Genomic DNA, 24448 nt, shown 5'->3' with positions numbered 1-24448 from the left:
CTGTCACTCAAACTGAGGAAAAAGCATACCAGAAAATTACCCAATAATGAATTAAAAGTTTCACTGTCCTTTCAAACAGAGCATGGTAGGGTTATGTGAGTTGCATTTAACCAATCTGTAATGTGCTATCTGAACAACTCAAAAGCATTGCAGAGAAGACAGCTTTCCATTCCTTATTGCTGAAATAAAAGCAATATGCTGACATTTGGAATAACCGATTGTGGATTTTTAAACACCACTAAGGAATTTTTGGACATTAAGATCTCTAGAAGACAGCTTGCTATTTTTTTTAAGTACATGGGAAGAATCAAATGCTTATGTTCTTTTCCTGGACTTCACCAAACGAAGCTTCTTGAACCAAAGAGCCTCATTGTCTTTTCAATATAACTATCTCTTCTATCGAAAAAAGTTTACCCTCTCTGTGCAAAACTACTATTCAATACCAGTGATCACTTAGAGGGCAGACACTCCAATTCAGATGTAATCAACTTTTGGCTGGGCTCCTAATCCCGGAAGGTCTCTTTGCTTTTTCTTGCTAAACACAGTAAGACTAGGTTTTCAGCAACCCCTGTTAACAACAGGAAGAAATGCTAATTATTTTTTCCAGATTCACATGGTATTTTTCACTTTTTCTGTCCACTAAACCACCAGAGATTTCATGGTGAAAAGACAGAAAAATATGAACCCTGACTGCACCAAATATGCACAAGAGTGCAGCAAGCCTATCAATTTGAGTACTGCTATACCCATGTGCCTACCACATGCAACAGCACACAGGAAGAGACCTATGGATTGCCTTGGGAACCCAAAGGGAGGGAAACATGAAGTCCCTGGCATTGCTTCTGGAGACAAGACAGATTTGGAGAAAACACTAATGGCATACTGACAGGTTGTACTTTTAGGACTTATAAGACTTACTAAAAAAATAAATAGGTAACTAGAATCTTTACCAGTCATAAGTTTTTTAAATGGACTTTACGAGTCAGATTAATACAAAAACTCAGTGTTTTTGTATTAGAACATTATTTTGGGTTAAAAATAAATCTTTCAGCTTACATTCTGTGGCATATTTTTTCCCTATTTCTGTTTTAAAGACACAACATAGCCCACCCTTTCCTAACCGATATCTTTGAAGAGTATAACCAAAGCCTTCCAGGACTCTTGATGGCTTAAGTATACAGTAGAAAGAGTTTACAATTACATTCAGTTTTTCCAGTGTGCAGAAAAGATGGCTAATGGAATTAACAAATCGCTTGCTGTTCCACTAGTAACAAGTCTAAATAACAACAAAGCTTCTTCAGTCAACGCTACTGAAGAAGTGCCCCCTTAAACAATTCACAATACATGAGGGATTACCTCAGACAGCAACTAAAAAATGTTTGTGATTTTTCTTTTTTAAATTTCTCTCGCTAGCGTTAATCTACATAGACAAAACTTTAACCCTTCCACAACTTGCTATTTTTCATAATCATTAAATGTTTATACCAAACTGAAAAAAAAAAAAAGTATCTTACTTGAAGGGCTAAGTTCAACTATCATGAACACAGCATAAATCTAAAACTGTTCCACTTAAGTCCAATAAATTATTCCAAATTTTACCTTTCTTGTAGAGATAATAAACAATGTTAAATAGATATGTTCCTTTCCAAAGAAAAGTTATTCTAAAAATAAAACTGAATAGCTCTTTTCTTCCTTCTCTTTGTATGTATGTGATGTAAATCCACTGCCATCAGCGGTGGCATTCTTAGTTTAAGCCAGTGTGAAAAGAAACCAAGGATCTGTTTACAAACTTCTGACATTTCATAGTGATAAACAGTTTATTAAAAATACATCAATATCCCATAATAACTGGGGGCTAAGAGGCTAAGACTGTTATTGTTGTTTTGAAATAGATATTTATCAAAAGGATAGAAAGGTTTTTATTTAACATCAGGTCAGAATATGACGACTCCAAACCAATTATATATATATATATATACATATATAAAGTTCTAAAGCTGGAAACACTCTTCCTAAACAGTAACTGTATTCCTTAATTATCCTTGAAAAGAAGGGTTGGACTAACCCTACATTTTAATCTTTTAGGATTTAGTTTAGCAGGATAAAGGTTATAGCAGAGTAAAAAATGATTTAGTACAGTGCCTTCAATCTACTGATGCTTAATATAGTTGATCATGCAAATACTTAAAATGATAGTATTAAATGATTTATGCAGTTGATGACATAAATGTTTATGACAGCCTTAGCCACATAGCTGGATTCTGCCTGATTTTCACACACTTTCTTTGAAGACATGCATGTGTAAAGATCAGTAGCAATTGACAATTTGCCTGATCTACCACATCACCATACAAAAACTGCTACAGATTTTCCCCCTTAGGTGCAATTTTGTCATATTCCATTAATCTTTTCAATCCTACCCTAGTCCTGTGGACTTGTTATTTAGTAATCCCTGACTGTTGTGGTGAAGGAACATTGGAAAGTCTCTGCAGTCTGCACCGCAGGAAATTACAACGGTAGTCTATTAAATTTGGCTCTTACAGTGCCCACTTGGATCAAGCCTGCTTGTCACAATCACAACCAATAGCCATAATGTCAGGGTAAATTATCACCGACATCCAAAATGTCAATTTAAAACTAATTTTCTGTCTCACAAAGTGTTGCCTCTTCAGTACCCTGACAAAGGCAGAAGCCCAGCTGTATTTTTAAGGAGGGGGAAAAATCTTAAATCAACAGTCATGTAGGGTAGCTTCATTCACTTATGCATGTCAGGTTTTCAGTTTTCAGCTCCCAACTGGGAACTGTCCCACATGATTGCAACCTATTGTGCAACCAAACAACTTGGCTTTCTTCCACTTGAATCTGTTAAAGAGAGATTACTGGGAGTACTGCTTTCCAGGGCTGCTCTAGTTAAATACAAGATACTCTGTAAACACCACTGTAAACACCACTGTTTCTCTTTTTAATTCAACATTTTTTACCCTGCAAAGTGATTTGTTTGTCTGGATATTCACTCTCACGTGCATGCACATGCACACACACACATGCATATACACAAAGGCACAGGGTTTCTATCCCAAAGCAAGCCTGTGTCCCCTATCCTTCTTTCCATGGTACCTTTTTTTTCTTTTTTTTTTTTTGAAAACAAGCAAGGAAACCAACCAAAAATCAACCTTTCGTGAGCTTAACTAATTTAAACTTGTAAAAGTTGGCATAATTCTACTGACATGAAAAAGTAACAGATACAAGCTCTTATCCAGGAATCCAGGGTTGGGGATTGATTATTTAGTGAACTCTTTACAGAAAAACTTGTTTGCATATTAATTGTACTAAGATTTGTGTTCAGTGATATATCCAAACACAATCTTTAAATAAGAAAAAAGTCTAAATATTTAGAGATTTTAATTCTGAAATAAAATGAGAAGGGAAATAAATATGCAAATCAATCACAAAAATAATGAAACAGCCAAAGCTTCAGAATCTTCCACAAAGTAGAGGAAATTTTAAAATAAACTTCCTCTTAGATATATCAGATAGTTAGAGTTGTAACATTTTATTTCTAGGACCTGACTTGTCTTTTGGAATTATTTTACTTCCACTGCTGCATTGCCATTTGAAACTCCAGCAAGATCTTATCCTTTTTTTTTCTAGAATAGCAATCATAAATGTGATAGCATGATCTACCTGCCCTGTACACACCACTCAAGTTTCTTAGCATACTGTTGCATGAATCAGGCTTACTGACCCATGGGTGCAGTGCTTATTATCACCAGATCACTTAGCTAGTTTTATTCATTTGCTTTGATGTACACAGAGCATAGCAAGTGGAAAATTCTGTGCAGAAGAATCATGTTTAAGTTAGATGGGGCTGCTCAAGCCTAACCAAAACTTAACACATTCTTTACTGAAAGGAAAACAGGAATTGTTTTCTATGAGTAGTTGTAAAAATACTTGAGATTTCACTGTTGAATTTAAACCCTTATAATACAAAATTTAATGAAAAAATGGTCCACACCAGCCAAGTGTCCCTGTATGCTTTCCAACACTTTAAAACAGAAGGATACACTTATAGTAAAACACTTTTGCAAAATTTTATTTCTAATACGAAAATAAAAGGGTCAAATGCAAATAGTTTAAAAGATCTTAATGCATGCTGAACAACAGTACACAGTCAATATCTGAAAGAGAAATTTGACTGGAAAAGAAGGTTTAGGTGTCTATTTCTGACCTTAGGAGCCCTTTAAAAGTAATAGTAGCAGTAGTGGGTGCCAAGCACTTCAAAAAAAGGCACACCAGTCTGCACTGCTGTTTGCATTAGCCCAAACTCATGGACTTTGCCTAAGATGTTCAAGACAGGACTTTTCATCAGCATAGACACTGTCTATCCATTACATGAACAAACACACATACCATGTTTTTACAAGGATTCTATCTTCTAGCACAAAGCAATAGTGCTACATACCTGATGTGGAAACCACAGTATCTGACAGCTCTGCCTCAGTACCAGTGTTTCCAGTCTGTGTTTCCCAGGCTGAAAGTTTGAAAATACCTGCAAAGCTCCTACAGGAGCAAAGTTTCACACAATTCTAATCCTGAAGACTTTGACATCAAGAAACAAATACTAAAATGCAAATAAACCCAAATGGAATAAGAAATACACATGGACATACCTCATGATTTCTTACGGTTAGAAACTCTTTCCCTTCATATGCTAGCCAATGCCTTAATGGCATCCCTAGCTGTTTTAATTCTCATTCAGTCTGTGAACAGCAGGGATAGGGATGTAGTCAGAGTACTGGCCACTAAGGAGCCTGGCAGTTACAAACTGTTCATCCCTTCTGTCTTATGTGATGGCTTTGTCTAAAGGTATTCCTACAGCATATATTCACCTTGGATGTATATGCACAGTAGGTCTGTATGGGATAAGCCTCTTGTTGATTTGGACTGCAATTGTACTACCTTTCCAAACAAATATCTCCCATCTATTTTTATCTTCTAAAATAGATCTTCAAATGTCACAGAATTAGATCTTCAGCTGTTTATATAAACAAGGAGAATGTCCAGTACAATCAGAGGACTTGGTTTACTTCTTAACTTGCAAATGTAAAGCAATGTTGAATAAATCAAAAGAGAAGTAACGTTTTCTGAAAGTGTTGAAAATGACTTTGAGTTTTCCATGACTCTTTAACTATTAACTATATACCAGTGCATGCTTTTTAGGCAAATGAATAATGTACCTTTGGCCAGCATTTTCTTTAAGGTTTAGAACCTCAATGTATTTCAGTAAGTGTATATAATCCTGTACATACATGCATGTGTACATATCTGTAACACAAATCTGCATGCACATGCATGATAATAAGGCAACATGCTGAGCGACATCATATTCTCCTTTACTGCATAATATAAGTAAAATTACAAAAATAAAATAAAATTAGTAGTACTGAAGTAAATGATTAAAAAATGTGAAGTACAGTGGCTACTACATGCCAAAAGAAACACAACTTTGAGATGATGATGTAGAATGAAACTTGATCAAAGTAGCCAGTTCATGGAGTTTCTCTTTGAACAAAATAGAACCTACCTGTTATAATTTTAAGACAGTGTTTTGTCTTGCCTTTTTTTTTTCCTTTTCAGATCAAATATTGTCGTTACTAAAGTTTCCATTGAAAATACTTTAACCTCCAGATCAGCTTTCAGGTAAAGCAGCAGCCAACACCCACAGGATTTAGTTCTGCGATCCCCCTGAGCTAAACATGAGGAAAGAAGGCAGCAGACTTTTCAAAAGGACTTAATATCAATTTTAAAATTCCCACAGATTTTAATGGGAGACTTTTGCTATCTCTAAACTGTTTTGATAAAAATTTCATCCCCATATGAACTTAGAATTTAGTTATCTTGTGTGGAGTAGTCAGTGAAACTACTTGTACATCATATTTTACTCATAGTCGATTTTCCAAAAGTAAGCCCAATCAGGTAATGCTGTCATTGTTACCTTAGCAAGTAAGAGAATCATCTTAAAAAAAACTAAAAAACTAAAAAAAATAAAAATCAGGGAGTAGCTTAATTTTCACCTTTGACAAGAGGAAGATCTTCATTTCCAGCTGTTTTCATTTTTAATTGATCTTTTTTTTTTATGCAGTGAATGAAAGCCAGCCAATTTTCTTCAGAGAAGTGCTCCTATTCTCTTAACTCAGTAAGAACTACATAGTTCTTATTGGTCTATTGCACCATGGGGATTGGATAAAATATGAAAGCAAGTATTTCTTTATTCTAGCCTGGAAAATGAACTGTTAAGCTCAGTGGGGGCAGAAACGAAGGTGGCATTTAGATATAACTAATTTAGTATCAAACCAAATCAGAGAGCCTTCTCAGAGAAGAAAGAGACCAAAGGGAACACAAAATTGTACCTGAATTATTTCTGAGTCAATTCCTATAAAAGCTGAAGAGCTTTCTTTTATGCTCAAATGGATTACACATTTCCTTTTATAATATGCACACTGTTCACAGTTTTTAAAGATAATATAATGAACAACAAATGTTATAAAAGAAAAAATGATTTTTTTTTTTCAGTTCATTAAAGTGCAAGGGTCATTTGAAGATGAGGCCCGGACTGCTTTTTAAAAAGCAGATTGTGGGTTAGTTCTTCATTTAATTTGTAATAATAAAGCTCTGTTAAGTTTATCCTTCAACTAATGAAACCATGATTACAATTTGCTTAATTACCTTATGTTAATAAAATAACAAACACAACTTGTAAATTTTGTTCTTTGCTTTATTTTGCCTGCTTTTAATAGCTTAGATTTTCTTTAATTGTAAAGAGTGCATGTTTGAGGGGATAAATTCTCACTTGTGCTGTCAGATCCAGCTAATCATTCCCTACTTATCCATATTTCTAAAGACCACGAATTTTACTTGAAAAGAGGCTTAGAAGCAATTGTCTTGTGTTCATTAATCCATAAACATTTGATTTCATATCAGACTGCCAGCAGACATAACCTCTTTGCATTGCTACAACAGAGACTTGATTTGATTAATCAAACAGCTCTGATTCACTGAATTGTCTCCAGAATAGTTGTCCCTGACAATACTATGTAAATAACTGCTGATGTTCTGTTGGCATTCTCATCTTTCTAAAAGTTCAATTTTCCTCCATAAAAACATCAAATTTTATACCTAGTTCAATAATAATTTGACAAAAAGGGCCACTGTATGTAATGTATATAATATTTAGTCCACATTCCATTCTTGGCTTTGAAAACAGGTGTCACTTTTAAGACGTTGTTTCTCTATACCTCAGTTTATCCTTTACTGAAACAGTAACCTTTACTGAAACAGTAATAATGATATCTATTATAAAATACTTTAAAATTTATATTATTTATATAAACAACTTTTTTTTTCATTTTCAGAAGTTACACAGCATTAGATCCCATATAAGTAATTGCCTGCTTTGTTCAAAGTAACTCTCATTTATACTGAATAAAATGGACTGTTTTACGAAACAGCAAGGTTTTGTGAGATTCCAGAGGAAAATACACCAATTAAATCAATATAGCTGATATTAAGTGTTGCTAAAGCTGCACAATCCAGAAACATGCAACAGTATGTCTCCATCATATTCAGTGCATAACAAGTAAGGGTTACTCCGTGTATTTGCACATTCTCCTGTGAAATATAGCAAAGGTGAATACCAATATGTCTGCGGTATACTAGACTAGATTAGAGAGAGGGAAAAGGTAAGAATATTCATGTTTTCTTTGGTTAGAAAATAGGAAGAGATGCAAAAGTACTGTAAACAGATGGAAAACCAAGTCCACAGACTCAGAAAAAAAAAAAGACACAAAACTTTCAGTAACAGATTTCTAAAAAGTGACAGTTCCCAGAACCAATAAAAATAATAATAATAAAAAAAAACTTCATGGAGTTCAAAAATCAACAAGAATCATGGACAGAAGGCTTCAGGGGAAGCAATAAAAGCTGTGAAGGAGGAAAATATCTATTTCTCCTGTGCTCTCTTAACTACTGCAATTCCCAGCAGAGTGTTGGTGCAAGTACTGATGCAACCAACTGTGTTTCTTCCTGCTGGCTCACCCTGAGGAACGTTGTGCAAGTAACCCGCTGATAAAGACCCCCATGAACCTACCAAGACTCTCACTTTCCAGGAAAACATATGCACAATTAAAATGGTCAATTCTTCAGTATTGTGTCAAATACCTATATGAACTGAGAATAGGAAAGAAATCTTGGCCAGCCTAAAATGACTCGGCCAAAGTGCAGACTGATTAGATTACATTATTTCTCACTTTCCATTTGACACAATCAGTTTCTTCTTATGATTCAGAGAACAACTGAAGGATGGAGCTTCCGGTATGATCTTAGTCTAAGCCCACCATATTGATTTGGTAACATTCTTAACAAATACTTCTGTATATTAAGCTGAGCATCTTCAGTACTCCTGGGAAATAAATTAGATTATAATTATTTAGTGTACATGTAGCCTCACATCATTCACCTTTATGAAAATAAGATATTCTATATCACTCCCAGGATTGCTGACAATGTTTTTACATTTCAAAACTTATACGTATTAACATCAAAAAAATGTATGTTCATATTTCCATCAGTTACTTGTTTATGATTTGTGCTAGATTTTATTTTTTGAACTTTTATGTCTTTACTACATTTGGAACCATACTATGTATTCAGTGATAATCGCTTAAAGAGTTACAGAACATTTGATGATTTCTTTTCACATTGTTGGTAGAGACTGAAGTCTCAACACAAATGGAAAATATATATATATCCATGTTTGTTTTAGGAATAAAAGGTCCAACTCTTTTGGCTATTACTCTAGTGTAAAATACGAGTAATTTCCCTAAAGAAAGGCAAGATGAGAGGAAAAAATGATGCCAGAATTTTAGGGAAGATGTGAAAGGCCCTCAGCACACCTCTAGTTGTGGCCACCCTTTCTGCATTAGCTGTCTTGGTTCAAAACGGGGATGTGGTCAAAAGTGAAACTTCTTTTGGACTTTCAGCTATTCTCAAATGGGCTTTTGCCTAGCATGTGGATTAGCATAATTTGTTTTTTGTATTGAAAGAAAGGTCCGCAACTCAAAACAGCAGGAGTGCTGCAAGTCAGAGCTGAGCTGCTTCAAAGACATGAATAAGGAAGTTTGAATGTTGTATTTATTTATTTATGTTTTTATTAACAGGAAAGCTGTGTCCCATCATATCCTTGTATCCAGTCCCAGTATCTATCACCTGACTTTGTAAATGATGTTATATTGCTTGGAGATGATTATCACAGCCTAAGCTTAAAATAATAAGTTTCAATTCAATTGAAATGCAAAGACAAAATACTGCATTCCTTTCCCAGCTGAGCTTTCATTTAACATGCCAGATTAAGAAGCTTGCTCTACTTTACTGGATCAGAGTCAACACAGTTTGTCCAAGAAACTCAGAGATAAGGCGAAAACAGGTCTTAAGGAGACAAAATTCTCAATAAAACAAACAGGCATTTTGCCCAAGTATGTTGTACAGAATTTGTCATGATATTTGTGCCTCTGCTAAGTCTGCAAAAGTGGACTGCTGCTCTCATATTTTGAGATAGCTAACCCCACTCCCTCCCCCAGTTCACAGGAGTAAAACTAAACTTTTCTCTTTCTGCCTTTTCTTTTTTTCCTCAAGCTTTAATCAACTAGAAATCTGTTAAACAAAATTTACACAGCAATTTAAAGCAGCATAATCTGAAGCTCCAATGGTTTTGGATTTAGTACAATTTGTCTCACCATTGCATTAAACTACCTCAAAATACCACAGATCCATGGATTTAAAATGTGATTCTTTTGTACCCCATGGCTAGAAGATAAACACTTATTTTATAACTGTACAAGTTTCTGCTAGGGCACAGACAATCCTAATATCTCTACATTCAAAAGTGCTTTATTTCTTAAAATGGCCTGATTTGTACATACTATTGTTTTCATCAATGTACTCCTAAAAAAAATCCAATAAATTTCATGCTGTTCTGCTGTTCTTAAGATGTTTAAGTGTCAGAAACATTAAAAACTGGAACTCAGTGAACTTAGTTTGGAAATTGCACTCCACAAATTTGTATCTCTAGGTAATACCTAAAAAATGCTGTCTCTATACATAAGAAGCTCTAAAGTGGGACATGACAGAAAGTATCCACGTAATAGCAGAAATTATTATAACATGTTTAAAAACTCCCACTGCGGGTCATCCTGTAAATAAACTAAACAAAGAAATCATAACTGTATATTAACTACAAAGCTATAATAGAGCTATGCTTTCAAAAGCATCAGATAATTTTAATGGTTAAATTCATAATTGTGGTGAGGGACTGAGCCCCAGTTTCCCTAATTCCTTCTATTTAAAGTAAATTAATACTTCATATTAAAGAACAGACTATTCAAGACACAAGGGAAGGATGGGTGCTGCAGGGAGAAAAAAAAAAAAAAGTCTTAGAGATCTTTCAGTTTTGTGCAGACTATTGCTTGTGGGAGGAAGAAAGAGGGATTAGCACACAGACATGAGGAGACAGATTCAGTTCTTGATTACAAGTGAAAACATCAATGGAATAACTGTAATTTCAAAAACATAACATTAATAGATGTGAAATCATGATTGGGCTCAGTTAGCCTTTACAGAAAGATTATTACACGCAAGCTCTAACCTCAACAACAACAACAACAACTTAACTTTGGAGTAAATGCTATTAATATTTTCTTGTCCCTTTTCCATGACTATATACATTAATGGCATTAGCGTAAATGTGACTCAGACTTGGGATCCCTGGTCACTGTAGCAGCCAAGAGCCTAAGTATATGAAATCTCCTTGGCTCTCATAAAACACTAGTGCTAAATTCTGGGAAATGAAAACACTGATTCATCTCAGAACAATCTATATATAACAGCAAGACTAGGCACACATAAAATTATGCACTATCTTGCCTCAAGGTTAGCAACATATTCCTAGCAGAAGTAAAAAATGTTATTTTCATTCCCTGCAATCATGTGATAAATAGCTGCAGGGCAGATTCAGCAAAATCTCGAAGGTTGTGATTTTACAATATAATGAATGTATGTCTAGCTTTTTGCCACCTGAAAAAGCAGCAAAACAAAGCAGGACTTGTCAGTATTTTGCTTATGGCAGAAATCAGACAATGTCCAGAACCCTTTATGAGACACTGCTAGCTTCTTAACTAGTTTTATTATAACATTGATTCCAGTACTTCAACAACTTGGCTTTCCAGTATATGGTATAATTGGAAGCAGCAGTCAGCTGCTGCTGAGTTACTACTGACTGAACCAAATATGTTGTCTTGTAGTTTTTTTGTTGTTGTTGTTGTTGCTTTTTGGGGGGGGGTTGGGGGGAGGTAGGGGGCAGCGGTGGGTATTAAAAAAAGAAGATACTGAAAAGGAGAGGATCCTTAGATGGGCAGAGTATCTGTGGAGGACGTTAGGCAAGCAAACTACTTTGAAAAATTCAGAAGTAGAAAGAACAAAAAGAGTCACTGAGTTTAAATAAAAAGGTAAGAGAGGAGGCAATGGTAAAGGAATATTTTAAGAGATATAAGGGAGAACTTTTAAAACGTCAAATAAGAGGCACAAGGTGTAAAACAACTGTTTATCCAGATTGCTTACCAGGTTAGACAGTAAATCTTAAAGGCATTTTTAATGGAATGGTAACCCTTCAGTTGACATTAATTCAAGCCTATGGGCAATTTCAGAAGACACTTTAACAAATGTGGGAGACATATACTGAGAAGTGAATTCTTAGGAGCAAGTAGACTCAAACTACATCACGGAAAAACTGAAGACTGCTCATGCTCAGGACTGCCTACCTAGCTTGCTAAGGAAGTGCCATTTGTTCCTATTATACTCATTTATTGTCAAGATTGAGTAGACTGTGGATGAAATGTTTTATTCTGATCATGCTTCCTATAAAATACTGTTTTACTGAAGTAAAAATTGAATACAGACACATCTATACCATCACCATCACAACTTAATGGCCTGTGTTAAGCTAACGTTTGATTTTGATGCTTCATACTACTCCAGTTTTGGGGAATGACTGAGTAATAAGCACTGTATGAACCTGCAATCATTGATGCAATCATGCATAGTTTGCAAAATGGTAGCACCAACACTGAAGAAGGTATAAAAATGCATTGCAGCTATACCAGATGGTACTGCAAGCCTGGCACAACTTTTAGGAATATTGTTGCTAATGTCACAATGGATAAGTCTGAAAGTACAACAAGGACTTTACTGCAGCCACAGGACCAAATTGTATGCCAGACAGCAGGGCAAAGATTCACTTTACATCACTTCAGAAGTGTAAAAGGATCTAGAATAAGTACACATGCAATTCATATCCTCAAAGGCACCTTAAAATCACAAGACAGTGTAACATGACCTTACACTGAAGAAGATAATGCTGTATAAAATCGTGCTAATGGTAAGGTGTTGTAGTTTTACCTGTACATAACCAGTTCAGATCAACCCCAGGTGTATTGTTCAGGGCTGACCTTGATCAACTACATCAAGGTACAAAATACCTGTTTCATTTCTCCACATGGATTTTAGATTTAGACAGCTACCTCACAACAATCTTGATGTAAAACACACCTGTTTTGCAGTGAAGATAAAGCCTTAACAGAAATAAGAAGAAGGCACATCACATTTTAAGAATAATGAGTGTACAGCACAGTCCAAATGTAAATGAGATCAATTCTATCTCAGTCAATTGAGTTGTGCAGACTGACGCAAAACCTAATTCCTCCCTTTGTATTTTAAAAGATTTCTGAGAGCAGAAAAATTTACTGAAGAAAATGTCAAACAAATTGGCTACATAGATATAAAAAAGTCACTTTTTTTTTTTTATTTTACAAGATTGTATTTACAAGATTGCATCTTCTGCAAGAGTTAATGCAGTTTGTGAAAGTTATTACGCCTTGGCTTATAAGCTTCAGCTGGATGTGGTGGCTGTTCAAATTTCATGACAGAATGCTAACTTATCTTTGCTATTGAAAAAACTAATGAGGTGGTAAATAGTTGCAGAGCAATGTTACATGCAATGATATGCAGGTTTTGCAGGTTTCTCATTATCTGTGCAACTGTATACATGTAAAAGTAATGAAAACCCAAGACAGACAGCCAAAGCTTAAGTCTTTAAAACTGGAGTAGAACTGTGTTGCTGTTTTTTAAAGGAAATATGATAAATTTAAGCAACCTTAAAACAAAAAAGCCCCTTGACATTTCAGATGGGGTTTTCTGCTAGGTCTGAGGTCTCATGGGCAGTGCTTAGGTGAAAATCACAATTAAGCTAACATAGTTTATTCTCATGCTGTTTTTTCTCTAGTTGAAGAAACTGCAAAATGTTAAGCAGTCTTAAGGCTTCTGTCTGTTATGCTTGTTGCCTATGGCTTTTAATTGAAGGTGCTATCACAGCATCCCTACCAGACTCCAAATATCATAAGTAGTAGCAAACAACAGCACAAAGTGCAGAGCCCTCTGACCCTCAAATATCTTTACTGAGTATTGCAGGAAATGAGATAGAATGTTCTTCAGTAGCTAGAGGCTTGCTGAAATGAACTTGAACAATAGGCTTCAACTTCACAGGTTAGGCTTCTATCTGGCATTAGGACATGTAAGTGTTAAAAATACCAGTTGTGAGATGGTGAATGCAGAATGTTTTTCAGTGTGGTCACCGCTGATCCAGAGAAGGAAAGTTCTGAAATCAGGAATAATTTCTGTGCCTAATGACAGATAAAAATCATAACTGGCAATGCGAAGTACTTTGCCTGCAGTTGATCTGAACTATGTATAAAGTGTCTTAGTAGGCACTGTATGAAACAGCTCTGCTGAAAAGTGCTCAGCATGCTGCTTTAAACAAGCAGACTCAAGGATCAGTGGCATTCTTTATATCACACCAGCACTGCCAGCTTTCTTATTAAAAGGCTAAGTTTTCCCGCAAGTCCAGACATCCACACTGAGCTTTTACCCATTTTGAAATGTAAAGATACATAAATGTTTTCATCTCTCACCCCAATCTCCCTTTCAAATTGCTGAATTCAAGAAACACTATCCGCTTACTGAATTGCAATCTCCAGTGTTCTGCTTTGTGATTTACATTTTTGCTGTTGTTTTCAGAATCAATTTTCTATCATAAGTCTCAGTGAGATACCACACCTATTACAAATTGTGAATGCATTATACCATTGTGAGACAAGTATGAAGACTTTTCTAAAAAAAAAAAAAATGCAAGCAAGCAAAACATATTAAACAGTTTTTTTGTCTGCTGGTTTTAACTATGACAGATACAGGATGTCTACAAAAATAACTGGTGATACCCAGCAGGCTAACTGGTACTACAGTATTGGACATTACTCCAGCAGTTGTAGGTGAAGATAGATACAGAGGATTTTGCTTGTGTATTTTTGCTGACAATACAGACATTTACTGCTCTGAAGGAAAAAATTAATCCTATAGTTCATTACACCATACGAAACAAGTTTCACTCCTCCATGATGCATACACCTATACAATGTTAATTACAAGTGAATCAAATTTGGTCAGTACTATAACGCATGTGCATAACACTAAAAAGCTTGCAATCTCTGCTCATCCTGTACATTCTTTAGTACTACAAGTCCACTAAATTAAAGCCATTTCATATTTTGACATGAAACTTAAGGCTACCTTTGTTTACTCCCTCTGTTCCGGTTACAACCAGAAGGAGCTGTCACAGTTAACATCTCTGCAAATCCAGTTACGAAGTTAGGCCCTAGTTTCTCCTCTGCCAATCCTTCAGCTCAGTTTTGAAATATAAATTTAGTATGCAACCAAGCAAGCTACAGAGAGAAAATTTATGTTACATATTTCAGGACTTGATTTTCTTTTCAGATTTGTATTAATAACTGTAATTCATTCTAACTGGATTTTCTTAAATATATTGAAACAAGTCAAAGCAAATACCTATCTAGTTTAGAAAGTGTTTTACTTCCAATATCATTCTTCAATCCAGATATAATTCCAGATAAGATCTTCATATACTAATGAAGTCAGTTAGTTCATTATTAGTCCTTACCTACTAGAACATGTGGTTACAAGTTGGATGTGCTAGAACAGATCATATTCAAAATGTGTTGATTCTCTGCTGATAGCATTCATTTGAAGGAAAATATCAGATTTCTTATATGTGCATACATATGTTTTACAAAAATAAGTATACTCAGAGAATGAAGGAGGAGATTAAAAAGAGGAATAAGAACGGACAGCAACGATACCTCATAGAAGAATGAGAGGTATTTAAGCATCAGCCAAATGACACTATTTTTCATATAATTTGCAGTGGAAGCTTAAAGACTAAAATACTCCACAAGCCATTAGTTTCTTGGTACTCTGTGGCAGATTAGAATACTTCTTAATCAATTGCTAATGCACAGAAGAAGGCCAAAGCCTAGCTTTTAAGAAAGCAGAGTAATAGTGAAATCCAGCAATGCTCAGCAGGGATGCTATCAATAGATACATTACAGATTCTAAGAAATACATCAATTTTTTTAAACACTCTCGAAAAGTGCACACCATTTTGACAATTTATTAGGCCAGAGTTTGAAAAATTGCATTAAGAAACAAACATTCTGATTTGCAATCAGGGAAGCAAATTAAAAACAAAACTGTCATGAGATTTAAATTACTTGCTCAAAGTCCTGGATTGTTGCTTTGCCTGGAGACACTCTGAAAGCCTACAGAGCTCATCCAGAAGTTGTCTTGCTCTATCAGTTAAATACTATGGACTGCATGAGGTTTGTGGCAATGTATTAATTCTATAGCAAAAACAAAGAAAAGCAAAGTAAGTATTTAAATATCACTCATAAAACATATTTAAATCTCATTCACAAGATTGTGTGCCATTCACACAATTTATCACACTAGTCAACTACAGTTTCCTGTAGTTGCCCACCTGGTCTGTACCAACACTCAGAAGAATGGCTAAGTAGTCAAAACAAACAGGAACAGGGCAAACCAAGGATGGGTTCCCTTTGCTATATCCATGTTTCTCTTGTATTTTCACAGCGTAGACATGCTTTGCCATTTTTAAGTCATTGCAGTTTGAGGAAGAAAAAAGGGCTTGTAAAATAAAAATAAAATGCCAATCATAATAGTGGATCATCCATCTTGTCTCATTTTATTTCTGCTGATTGACAACCAGGTGCTTTTGTAGCACACAAAGGCAAAAAAAAAAAAAAACCACCATTCATTTCAAACTGAAATGTTTGACAGATATAACAGCTTTCTGAAATGAAACTGATGAAATCTCAAATAGGAAAGTCCATCTCCTGTACACAGGAGAGATTAAATTTCAACAGGCAAGGTTTACTGTCCTTAGACAGATGTAGATTTCATTTATTTTTTTATTTATCTGGCAGTTGTTAAAAATATGGGAGATGACTACAGTTTTACTATTGGTGCATAGTCTACCTCCTGCTGCTCTGGATGCTGCAGGCTTCAGTATGATCCATGTTTCAGGGCACTGTTGTCACAAACTGAAGGCAATTTCAAATTCTCTTACTGATAACACTAGCACTTCACTGATATTTTGACCCGTATTTTTGAAATGGCAAAAGTGAAACAATGTGACAAGTGACTGAAAATTCATACTGCTAGTCACATACCTAAAAAAAGTAGAAGCATTTTTACACTGTAATGTGAATGGCCAGATATAACACAGGGTAGATATCAAAAGTTTGCATCTCCCTTTTTCCCTGCTCACATTCACAGAATGAGGTATCAAGGAGCATGTAGCACTCGGGAAAAATAAATAAATAAATAAATAATATTCAGCACAGCACCAAAAACTGAATGTAAACAAAGCAAAAAACAACAACAACAAAAAAGCAACAACAAAACACTTGAGTTTCACTGTACCATCTTCCCAAAATAGTCAGCTGTACAAATGGCTTGATAACAATTTAATAAAAAAAATGTTTCTGTTGATTCTGGAGCCTTTTGGATTTGATCCATATTCTAAAGAAGACATTCCCAAAGGTAAGTAACTGTGCACACTATACATTTTTGTGGGCATATACGCTATTGACATTATATCTTTGCCTATGGAAATACTTACCCTTAAAGCCCTTCTCTTGACTTCAGTGCGAAAACTGGACTGGATCCTACTCGTTACTGGTAAAATGAAAAGTACAGCTCATACTGGATCATACTTTTCACTGCACCACAGTCTTCACTGTTGTGGGATACATCTCATCCAACTGTATCCATCAGTTTCCATAACCAGCTTAAACTAGCATAGTTTCTTTAGGATGGAGTAAATTGTGAACCCAGATTTGACATTCAATTAGAAGTTACACAAAATGAATTCCACCATAATGTCAACAGAAACAAAACCAAGTATTGTGTGCACAGGTGCTACCAGTTAAGTACAGTGTTGAAAATTATACAAAGGAAGATGTTCATTTTTTGTGAACATCATTTGCAGAAATTAGGCTAGATCCACAATCAGAACTTGGGCACCTGTTCAGATATATTCATTACATGCTGCAAGGAGACGGATTGGCATAACAACTGTATTCACAAAAACTAGCATACTGAGTGAAAAGCTCCCAAAAACAGGGGCTCAATATCACTCCCCTTCAAGCTCTAGACCTTACTTTACACATTAAGAAGGTGTTCACCATAATTAAAACTCACGGATCTACACCCTTTTCTGCAGCTCCTGGACCTATTCCTGTTAAACCAAGGTGTTAAAATTTTCTTCCAAAAATACCGGTAGGGGAAAACAGAGACTCACATAAACTTCAATGGTTGAAGTATTCCACCATGAAGGTCAGTATCAAATCTTTTATTTCTCTTCAGGAATCTAAGTGAAAATTCCCTATAATAATCTCATATATATGTCATACATAAAAGCATGTGTCCTGGAGATGTCTTCCCATCAGAAACACAATTGCTTCCATACCTTATGTGCTTTGAAGAAGCACAGATTTTGAGACAGAAATTCACATTAATCATGTTTAAGTATTTAAAAGATGCTACATACCAATAAACAAGAAGCTTTAAGAGTGGGGAGTATCATTCCCAACTGAAACATGGACCTCCTCTTAGATTTTTTGGTGTACTAAAGGCTACATGACATAGACTAAAGTAGCTCATTTGATAGAAAATATTGTACACAGATTTTTAACAATTTTTAACAAGAAAACCAACCACATTATTAGTAACACATGAAAGCCTATGAGGTACTAAGAATATTCTGCCAAATTCAAACTAAAGGTAGTTGTATCTCACACTTACTTTGGCTAGAAAGAATGAAGGAGAATGGACGAATATCAATTTGAGGCTACTAAGCATTTTACAAATCAACATTGATAATTATCCTCTTCCAGCAATCAGCCAGTAAGAATATCTAATTAATGTTTTTGGGGGGGGGCAGAGGGAGCTGTTTTAAAGGGCTACCTAGATCTTGGCAGGAAACAAAGAAAGGAAGAAAATCCAATAGCTGATCCTCCACATTTTATCAAATTCAGCTCAAAATAAAACGATTTTTAATTCACTTGAGTCCCAATTCATTTCACATATTTTTCAGATTTTGAAAACATGATCGTAGTGTCATCCTATTGCTTTTATAAAGTAGATAACATCAGGAAGAGATGCAGACGGCATAAATCAGCAGATTTACTCCAGTCTGGACTTAGTTTCAAATGTTGAACTGTTACTCTAAGAAGCGTCTCTTTATACTCCTATTATAGCAAGAACTGTGCATATGCAAAAACAACTTTCAAGTAATAACATCAAGATGTGTATCCCCCCCAAAAATGTCAGTGTGGCATTTCATAAAAGAAATGGTAAAACTACAACATTATCTTGTAGGAAACTACAAAAATTACATATCAACTGCAGCCAGCTCTCAATGTTTTCCTGGCAAATGTTAAATCACTCAATTTTCCCTCTTTGTGCAATAGAAGATGCAAAACAACCCATGCTAAAACTTTAAAACAAATCACCCACCCCCAACTCACTTGCTGCAAAAGAAACAAGAAAAAAAAAAAAAAAACAGCTTTTGAGACTGGTACAATTTAGACACCTCAATGTGACTACAAATTAGCTTTTGAAGCACCTTGCTTAGTATTATCACACATAATTCATGGTACTCATAAAACTGAAAACTGAGAAAGTTTGAAAAAATTGAGAAAGATTTGAAAGTCCAGATTTTTCTAGTAAGACCAGCATGAAATTGATATCAAAATTAGAGTAGGCCCAATGCTTCCCTGAATCCTTAGGTCCTAGAAATAATCAACACATGGTTTTGTGTGACTATAAAAATGTTGCTACGCAGAATAACTGAATTTGATTTAATTTATTTGATAATTTATTTTCATGATTGCACAACCAAAATAACAGTGTAGTAATACCAGTTTAAGGTGTCTTATATCAGGAATGGCTATTTTTGTTTCCACAGAGTTTATAGCTCACTAAAACACAATCCATCACAACAAAATTATTTCAGCTATACTAAAAGGAAATATTTTGTATGATATTTTAATTATAAAGGACCTGTTAAGATAATTTGCATTTTGTGTCAAGACAAGCACTTAAAATCTCAGTTAGGTAAGACACTAAAGCCCCTTATATTGCAAATGTTTTGCTAAAAGACAGCAAAAGAAATAAATAGAAGATGCCCCCCGATTCAGTAAAATATGATAGCATCCATTCATTTCTTATCTACAGCCTGGGAAATCTTTTTTCAGTGAACGGAATGTTATCTCATGTAAACCAGAAATGAACAAATTAAATGCTTACATCAGTCTACTGGGATAAATCATTTCACATGCATTCCACCACAGGCCGTAAAGTCAAAGCAGTAATAAAACAAGAAGAAAGTAATGTGTGATTTTGTGTTTCTCTTTTCCTTCAGCAAAGATATGGACATTACAGAATGTGTGTCAGATGGTTCTTCTTTGCTAGCAATTGAGGAAACTTCTGGGTATACATTTTAAAAACCACCATGATATTTTGCAGGGGAAGTGACACCAAAAATTCTGGTATCACCTACAATTCCTGTTAGATCTTTCAGTACATGGTATGTCCACTTGGTCCGTTATATTCTGTATGTTAGGTGCAATTAAATCCTAGAGTAAGAAGATACAGCACCTCCTGAAATAAATGAAACTTGAACTCAGCTGCTGTGGAGCTGAATTTACCTAGATGAGGACTGGTCCATTAGGTATTATTTCTTTGCCCTTGTACAGCATACATACAGATGAAAAGTTGTATTGCCAAACTAAGAATCCTAGAACTGATGAAGGAATCTTACTTAGGATTTGAAACTTGCACTTAGGCAGGTAGGCTGTGCCCATAAATAGTTGCTGCATGTAAATGGGTCACAGTTTTCATATCTTTAACATCTGTTGTTTATACCCAAGAAAGCACATCAGGGGCAAGAAAATTAATTCCCCAATTGCTGTCAACTGAGTTAGGGAACAGCAATAAACAGCTTACTGTAAGCCTCTAGCTACAATAAAATTGCTGTCAATAAACTGCGGCTGATACGGTTTTGCTGTGCTAGAAGAACACATCATTTGGAAGTGAAAATCTGAAATGGAAACTAGGATTCTTCCTTGTTCCTATACACAAAAGAACATTATCATAGAATTCCAATAGTATTAAACTCTCAGAATTCAATTCACTGTCCCACATGTGCCACAAATTTATTAGCATTTATGAAACTTTGGTTTTGCACATTCAGGACAGATGAGACTCTAGCAGTTCTGATGAAATTCTTTTGCATTGGAAACATTTAAAGAACAAGGAAGCTTGCTAAACTTTTGCTGTCTGTATCTGTATACACAAAATGTTCCCTACTCTAGTTTAGCATTTCTACTGTCACTATTGAAAATGGTATTACAGCTTAAGGTTATGTTCAGATTTCCATTATAACCCCCCAGTTTTCACATGCCCTTAACTTTCTGAAAAATTCTTCTTTTCAGCTAAAATTTTCCATGCTTGGTCTCAGTTGAAAAATGAATTTCTTTAGACAGTTGAGCAAAATCCGTTAACCTATTTTTCAGTTATACAAGGATAGAAAAAATACACTGCACACTTTCAACATTTCTAATATGTTAGTATAATATGTTAGTATAGATAAAGATATCTAAGTATATAGAACTCAAAGCAATAAAATTTTACATGCAGACATTTTTCCAGGTGACTAGTCCTCACCCAAGACTAATATCCATGCTAAAACATAAAGAAATTAAGCATAGAAAGGAAAAGAAACAATGGAATCGTATTCTTTTTTTCTACTGAGTAGTAAAACAGGGCCAATAAAAATAATACCATGTACAGAATTATGGAATGCTATGGTTACAGAATTTTAATATTTGCAAGTGATGTAAATTCTGTACTGCTGTTCTAATGCACATTTCCATCATCTTATGCACCTTGAAATTGTCACTCTCAGTATATGAAATTAGAATCATTAATGTTTTAAGTGTTTTTTTTTTGTTTATTTTGTTTTTAATATTACATAAACCCCAAAGTTACAGATTTAAATACTCCAGAGTAAGACAATATCAGCTGCATTTGCCACAGAAAGCTTGTGATCTGGACTGATCAATGAGAGCCTGGCTACTCATTCCTTGATCTGGCAAAAAGTCCATTGACTGAAAAAGGAGTAAAGCAAGCTCCATAGACCTTATGTTATTGACTGTATGATTAAAAATATACCTTAGTATGGAATGCATTTAATGTGTCAGTGAAGCCCCAAATCCTTAATTTCTGCCATCAGATCACAGAAGAAAAAAAAAAAAAAAGTGTTACATATATTTAGCTTTCCTGAAACTACAAGAACTGTGTACATTTCCAGAATTTCTAAATCATCATCTTGATACAGAAGAACACTTAGAATGTGCTTACAGCTGTCTTTCTTGTAAACAGCATTTGAAGTCATTTGGACTTTAAGGATCTGCTTCAGTCCCACTACTTTAAATTAAAGTTAAGCATATGCCTAAAGGTTGTTTGCTTAAGAATGCACGCTGAAGGTTTTGGTCAAAACCCGTGTTATTTGCCACTGCTGTACTTCAAATCTGATTAAATGAAGTTATTATAATTTAAAACTGGGATAACCATGGTAAATTGCCCATGATTTCTTTTATTATTTAATCTGTTATTAACCTAGTGACATTGAATAAGAGGTTTTTTTTCTATTTGTTTTTTATAAAAGGTCTTTCACACTGAAGAATATATGTTGTCTTCTACTGTATTTCTATGTAGCTGTTTGGTGTAATGACTTACTAATTTGAAGTGCATTTTAAAGTTCAATCAAATTCTGAAAAGAACACTGATTGAGAAGCCTGCATAGATTTAAGCATTCGTTATGAGTCATAACACTGATTTTGGAAGCTTAGCTATGCGAGCTGGTGGTGTGTAACATCCTTTCCATACTCCTAATTATGTGAATTAGCATTTATAACAATCCCAAGTTCAAGTATTCAAAAATGCTCTTTTCAGAGCATCCACCAGGTTTACTGCAATATAGGCACTTGAAGAAGGCTTTGGTTTTTATACTGGGTATTTCTGAAACATCAACCTGTGCAAATCAAAGTGATATGTGAAGACTTAACCACAGAATTTCCTCTAAATTTATTGACAATTGCACAGAAATTGCCCAGCAAAAAATACTAAGAAATTTGTATTGAACAATCTATTTCTGAATTCTAAAAGCTTTCTGACTTAGGTCACAGTTCTAATGGACTTCTAGGTCCAGCTCCCATTAAAAGTAATGGGATTTTGCTTGAAAAAAAGTCCAGGTGTGGACTTGGGTCTCAGCTCTCTATCAGTTTTAATTTATCCATCTGCAAGATACACTGCATGTGTATTTTGCTTGGACTGAAAGAAAATTTAAATAAAAACCTAGGATACCAGTATTTCTTAGACATATACTAATCCTGTATTTCATCTTTCCCTATCTTAATGATTCCCATACCATTTCAAACCACATAAAGAAAACCAAAATATAGGTAACTTATTACAACTTGTAACATAAGACACAGAGAAAACATTTATTTTAAACCTTAAGAAAACAGTACAGTGGCAGAGAACTAGGTATCTCTTCATGAAGGAATTTTTAAAAAAGTTTTTGGATACTGTGACATTAGTATTAACTACTATTCAGTGAGATTTTTAAGTCTGAATACTTTGTTTAAAGGCCATACTCTATAACACATCACAAAAAAAAAAAAAAAAAAAAAAAGACCTATGAAAGACTTAAGAATGCTAGCCAAAATGCAACCTAATCCCAGGAATTACAGAAAGAATAATATAAAGACTGCTAATGATTACCAGCATTGTTAGCTGTACTCCTCCAGCCAGAAGTGTTAAAAGGACACAAGAAGGTTACTTCCTGTAACATGCACGAAAAAGAAAAAAAAAAAAAAACAATAACAAACACCACCATCTTCTCCTCCTCCATGAAATAAAAATACATAAACTCAGTTTAGATAATTGTCTGTCTAATAAAGAGTTATATTTGCAGTTATACATAATATTACAGCTTTTACAGGGACTGATCCAAATCATATGATATGAGTATTTGCTGACTTCAGAAGGGATTTAATAAGTCTTCAATGGAATTTGAATCACATCCATACAGACGAATATAGATATAATGGCTGATTATTAAACTGAAACCAATATAGTTAATGTAATGAACACAGGTAACTAAAAATATTGCCTGTAGGGTTCTTTTCTGTTTGTTTGGTGTTTTTTTTCCTTCTTTGTTTCCTCATACTCAGTTTCACTGTGCAGAGCTTACACATTCTGTAAGGTAAATCATATTTTGGATCTTAACTGCCTCAAGATACCGTGGGGGATTAAGTCTGAGTTTCTTAATAGAGTTTGGAAAGCTAATTTGAGCTAAATTAACAACATCTCTGAACAGAAAAGGAATAGGTGGGTTGATTTTGTAACTAAAACTGTGGAAAAAAATCTGAAAACTTCAGCCAAGTAACCACTGATTATGCAGAGCTCTTCTATGCTGTTTTTTTTTTTTTTAAACATTTTTTAAACATTTTTTTAAACTTATGCTGTCAGTTTGTTTATGGTGCTGTATAGCAAAGCAGCCTGCACACTATGTGAGTTCACCACAATTTAAAGCCCTTTAGAAAGGTTAAGTTTTTGTAACAATCTTCTAAGATGTTTTCAGTGTCTCACTGTAAGTATGAGTTGTCTAAGAGTAGTTACTTTAGCAGAACTGCCTCAGAAGTGCTTGTTTTTATTCTTAGTATCTTGTTAGTGTGACACCTTACAGACACCCAAAGTCAAGACACAGTTCTGGGTACATCCCATTCATCTTAGATAAGGCTAATACAACAGCAAGAGAATGACTTTAGCCTAAACTTGG

The 24448-nt window shown here is 34.7% G+C and overlaps 1 protein-coding gene across 33 annotated transcripts in view; it reads right to left on the bottom strand.

Annotated features, from left to right (window-relative positions):
* The window catches only part of PCDH9 (protocadherin 9), an 803467-nt gene that overhangs the window by 772594 nt on the left and 6425 nt on the right, over nt 1-24448 (bottom strand). Inside the window, exon 3 of one of the 33 annotated variants that reach the window (XM_083820659.1) lies at nt 1-15857. This exon is cut by the window's left edge and continues 1215 nt beyond it. The exons of the other annotated variants lie outside the window; for them this stretch is intronic. Coding sequence (XP_083676785.1) covers nt 15852-15857 — 6 coding nt within the window. The 3' untranslated portion in view covers nt 1-15851. The remainder of the gene's footprint in view (nt 15858-24448) is intronic. 33 annotated transcript variants of the gene reach the window in all.

Source organism: Anser anser (genome assembly GCF_964211835.1).
Source record: "Anser anser genome assembly, chromosome: 1".
Lineage (NCBI taxonomy): Eukaryota > Metazoa > Chordata > Aves > Anseriformes > Anatidae > Anser > Anser anser.
The sequence above is the reverse complement of the archived record's forward strand: the minus strand, read 5'-3'. Positions and strand labels throughout refer to the sequence as shown.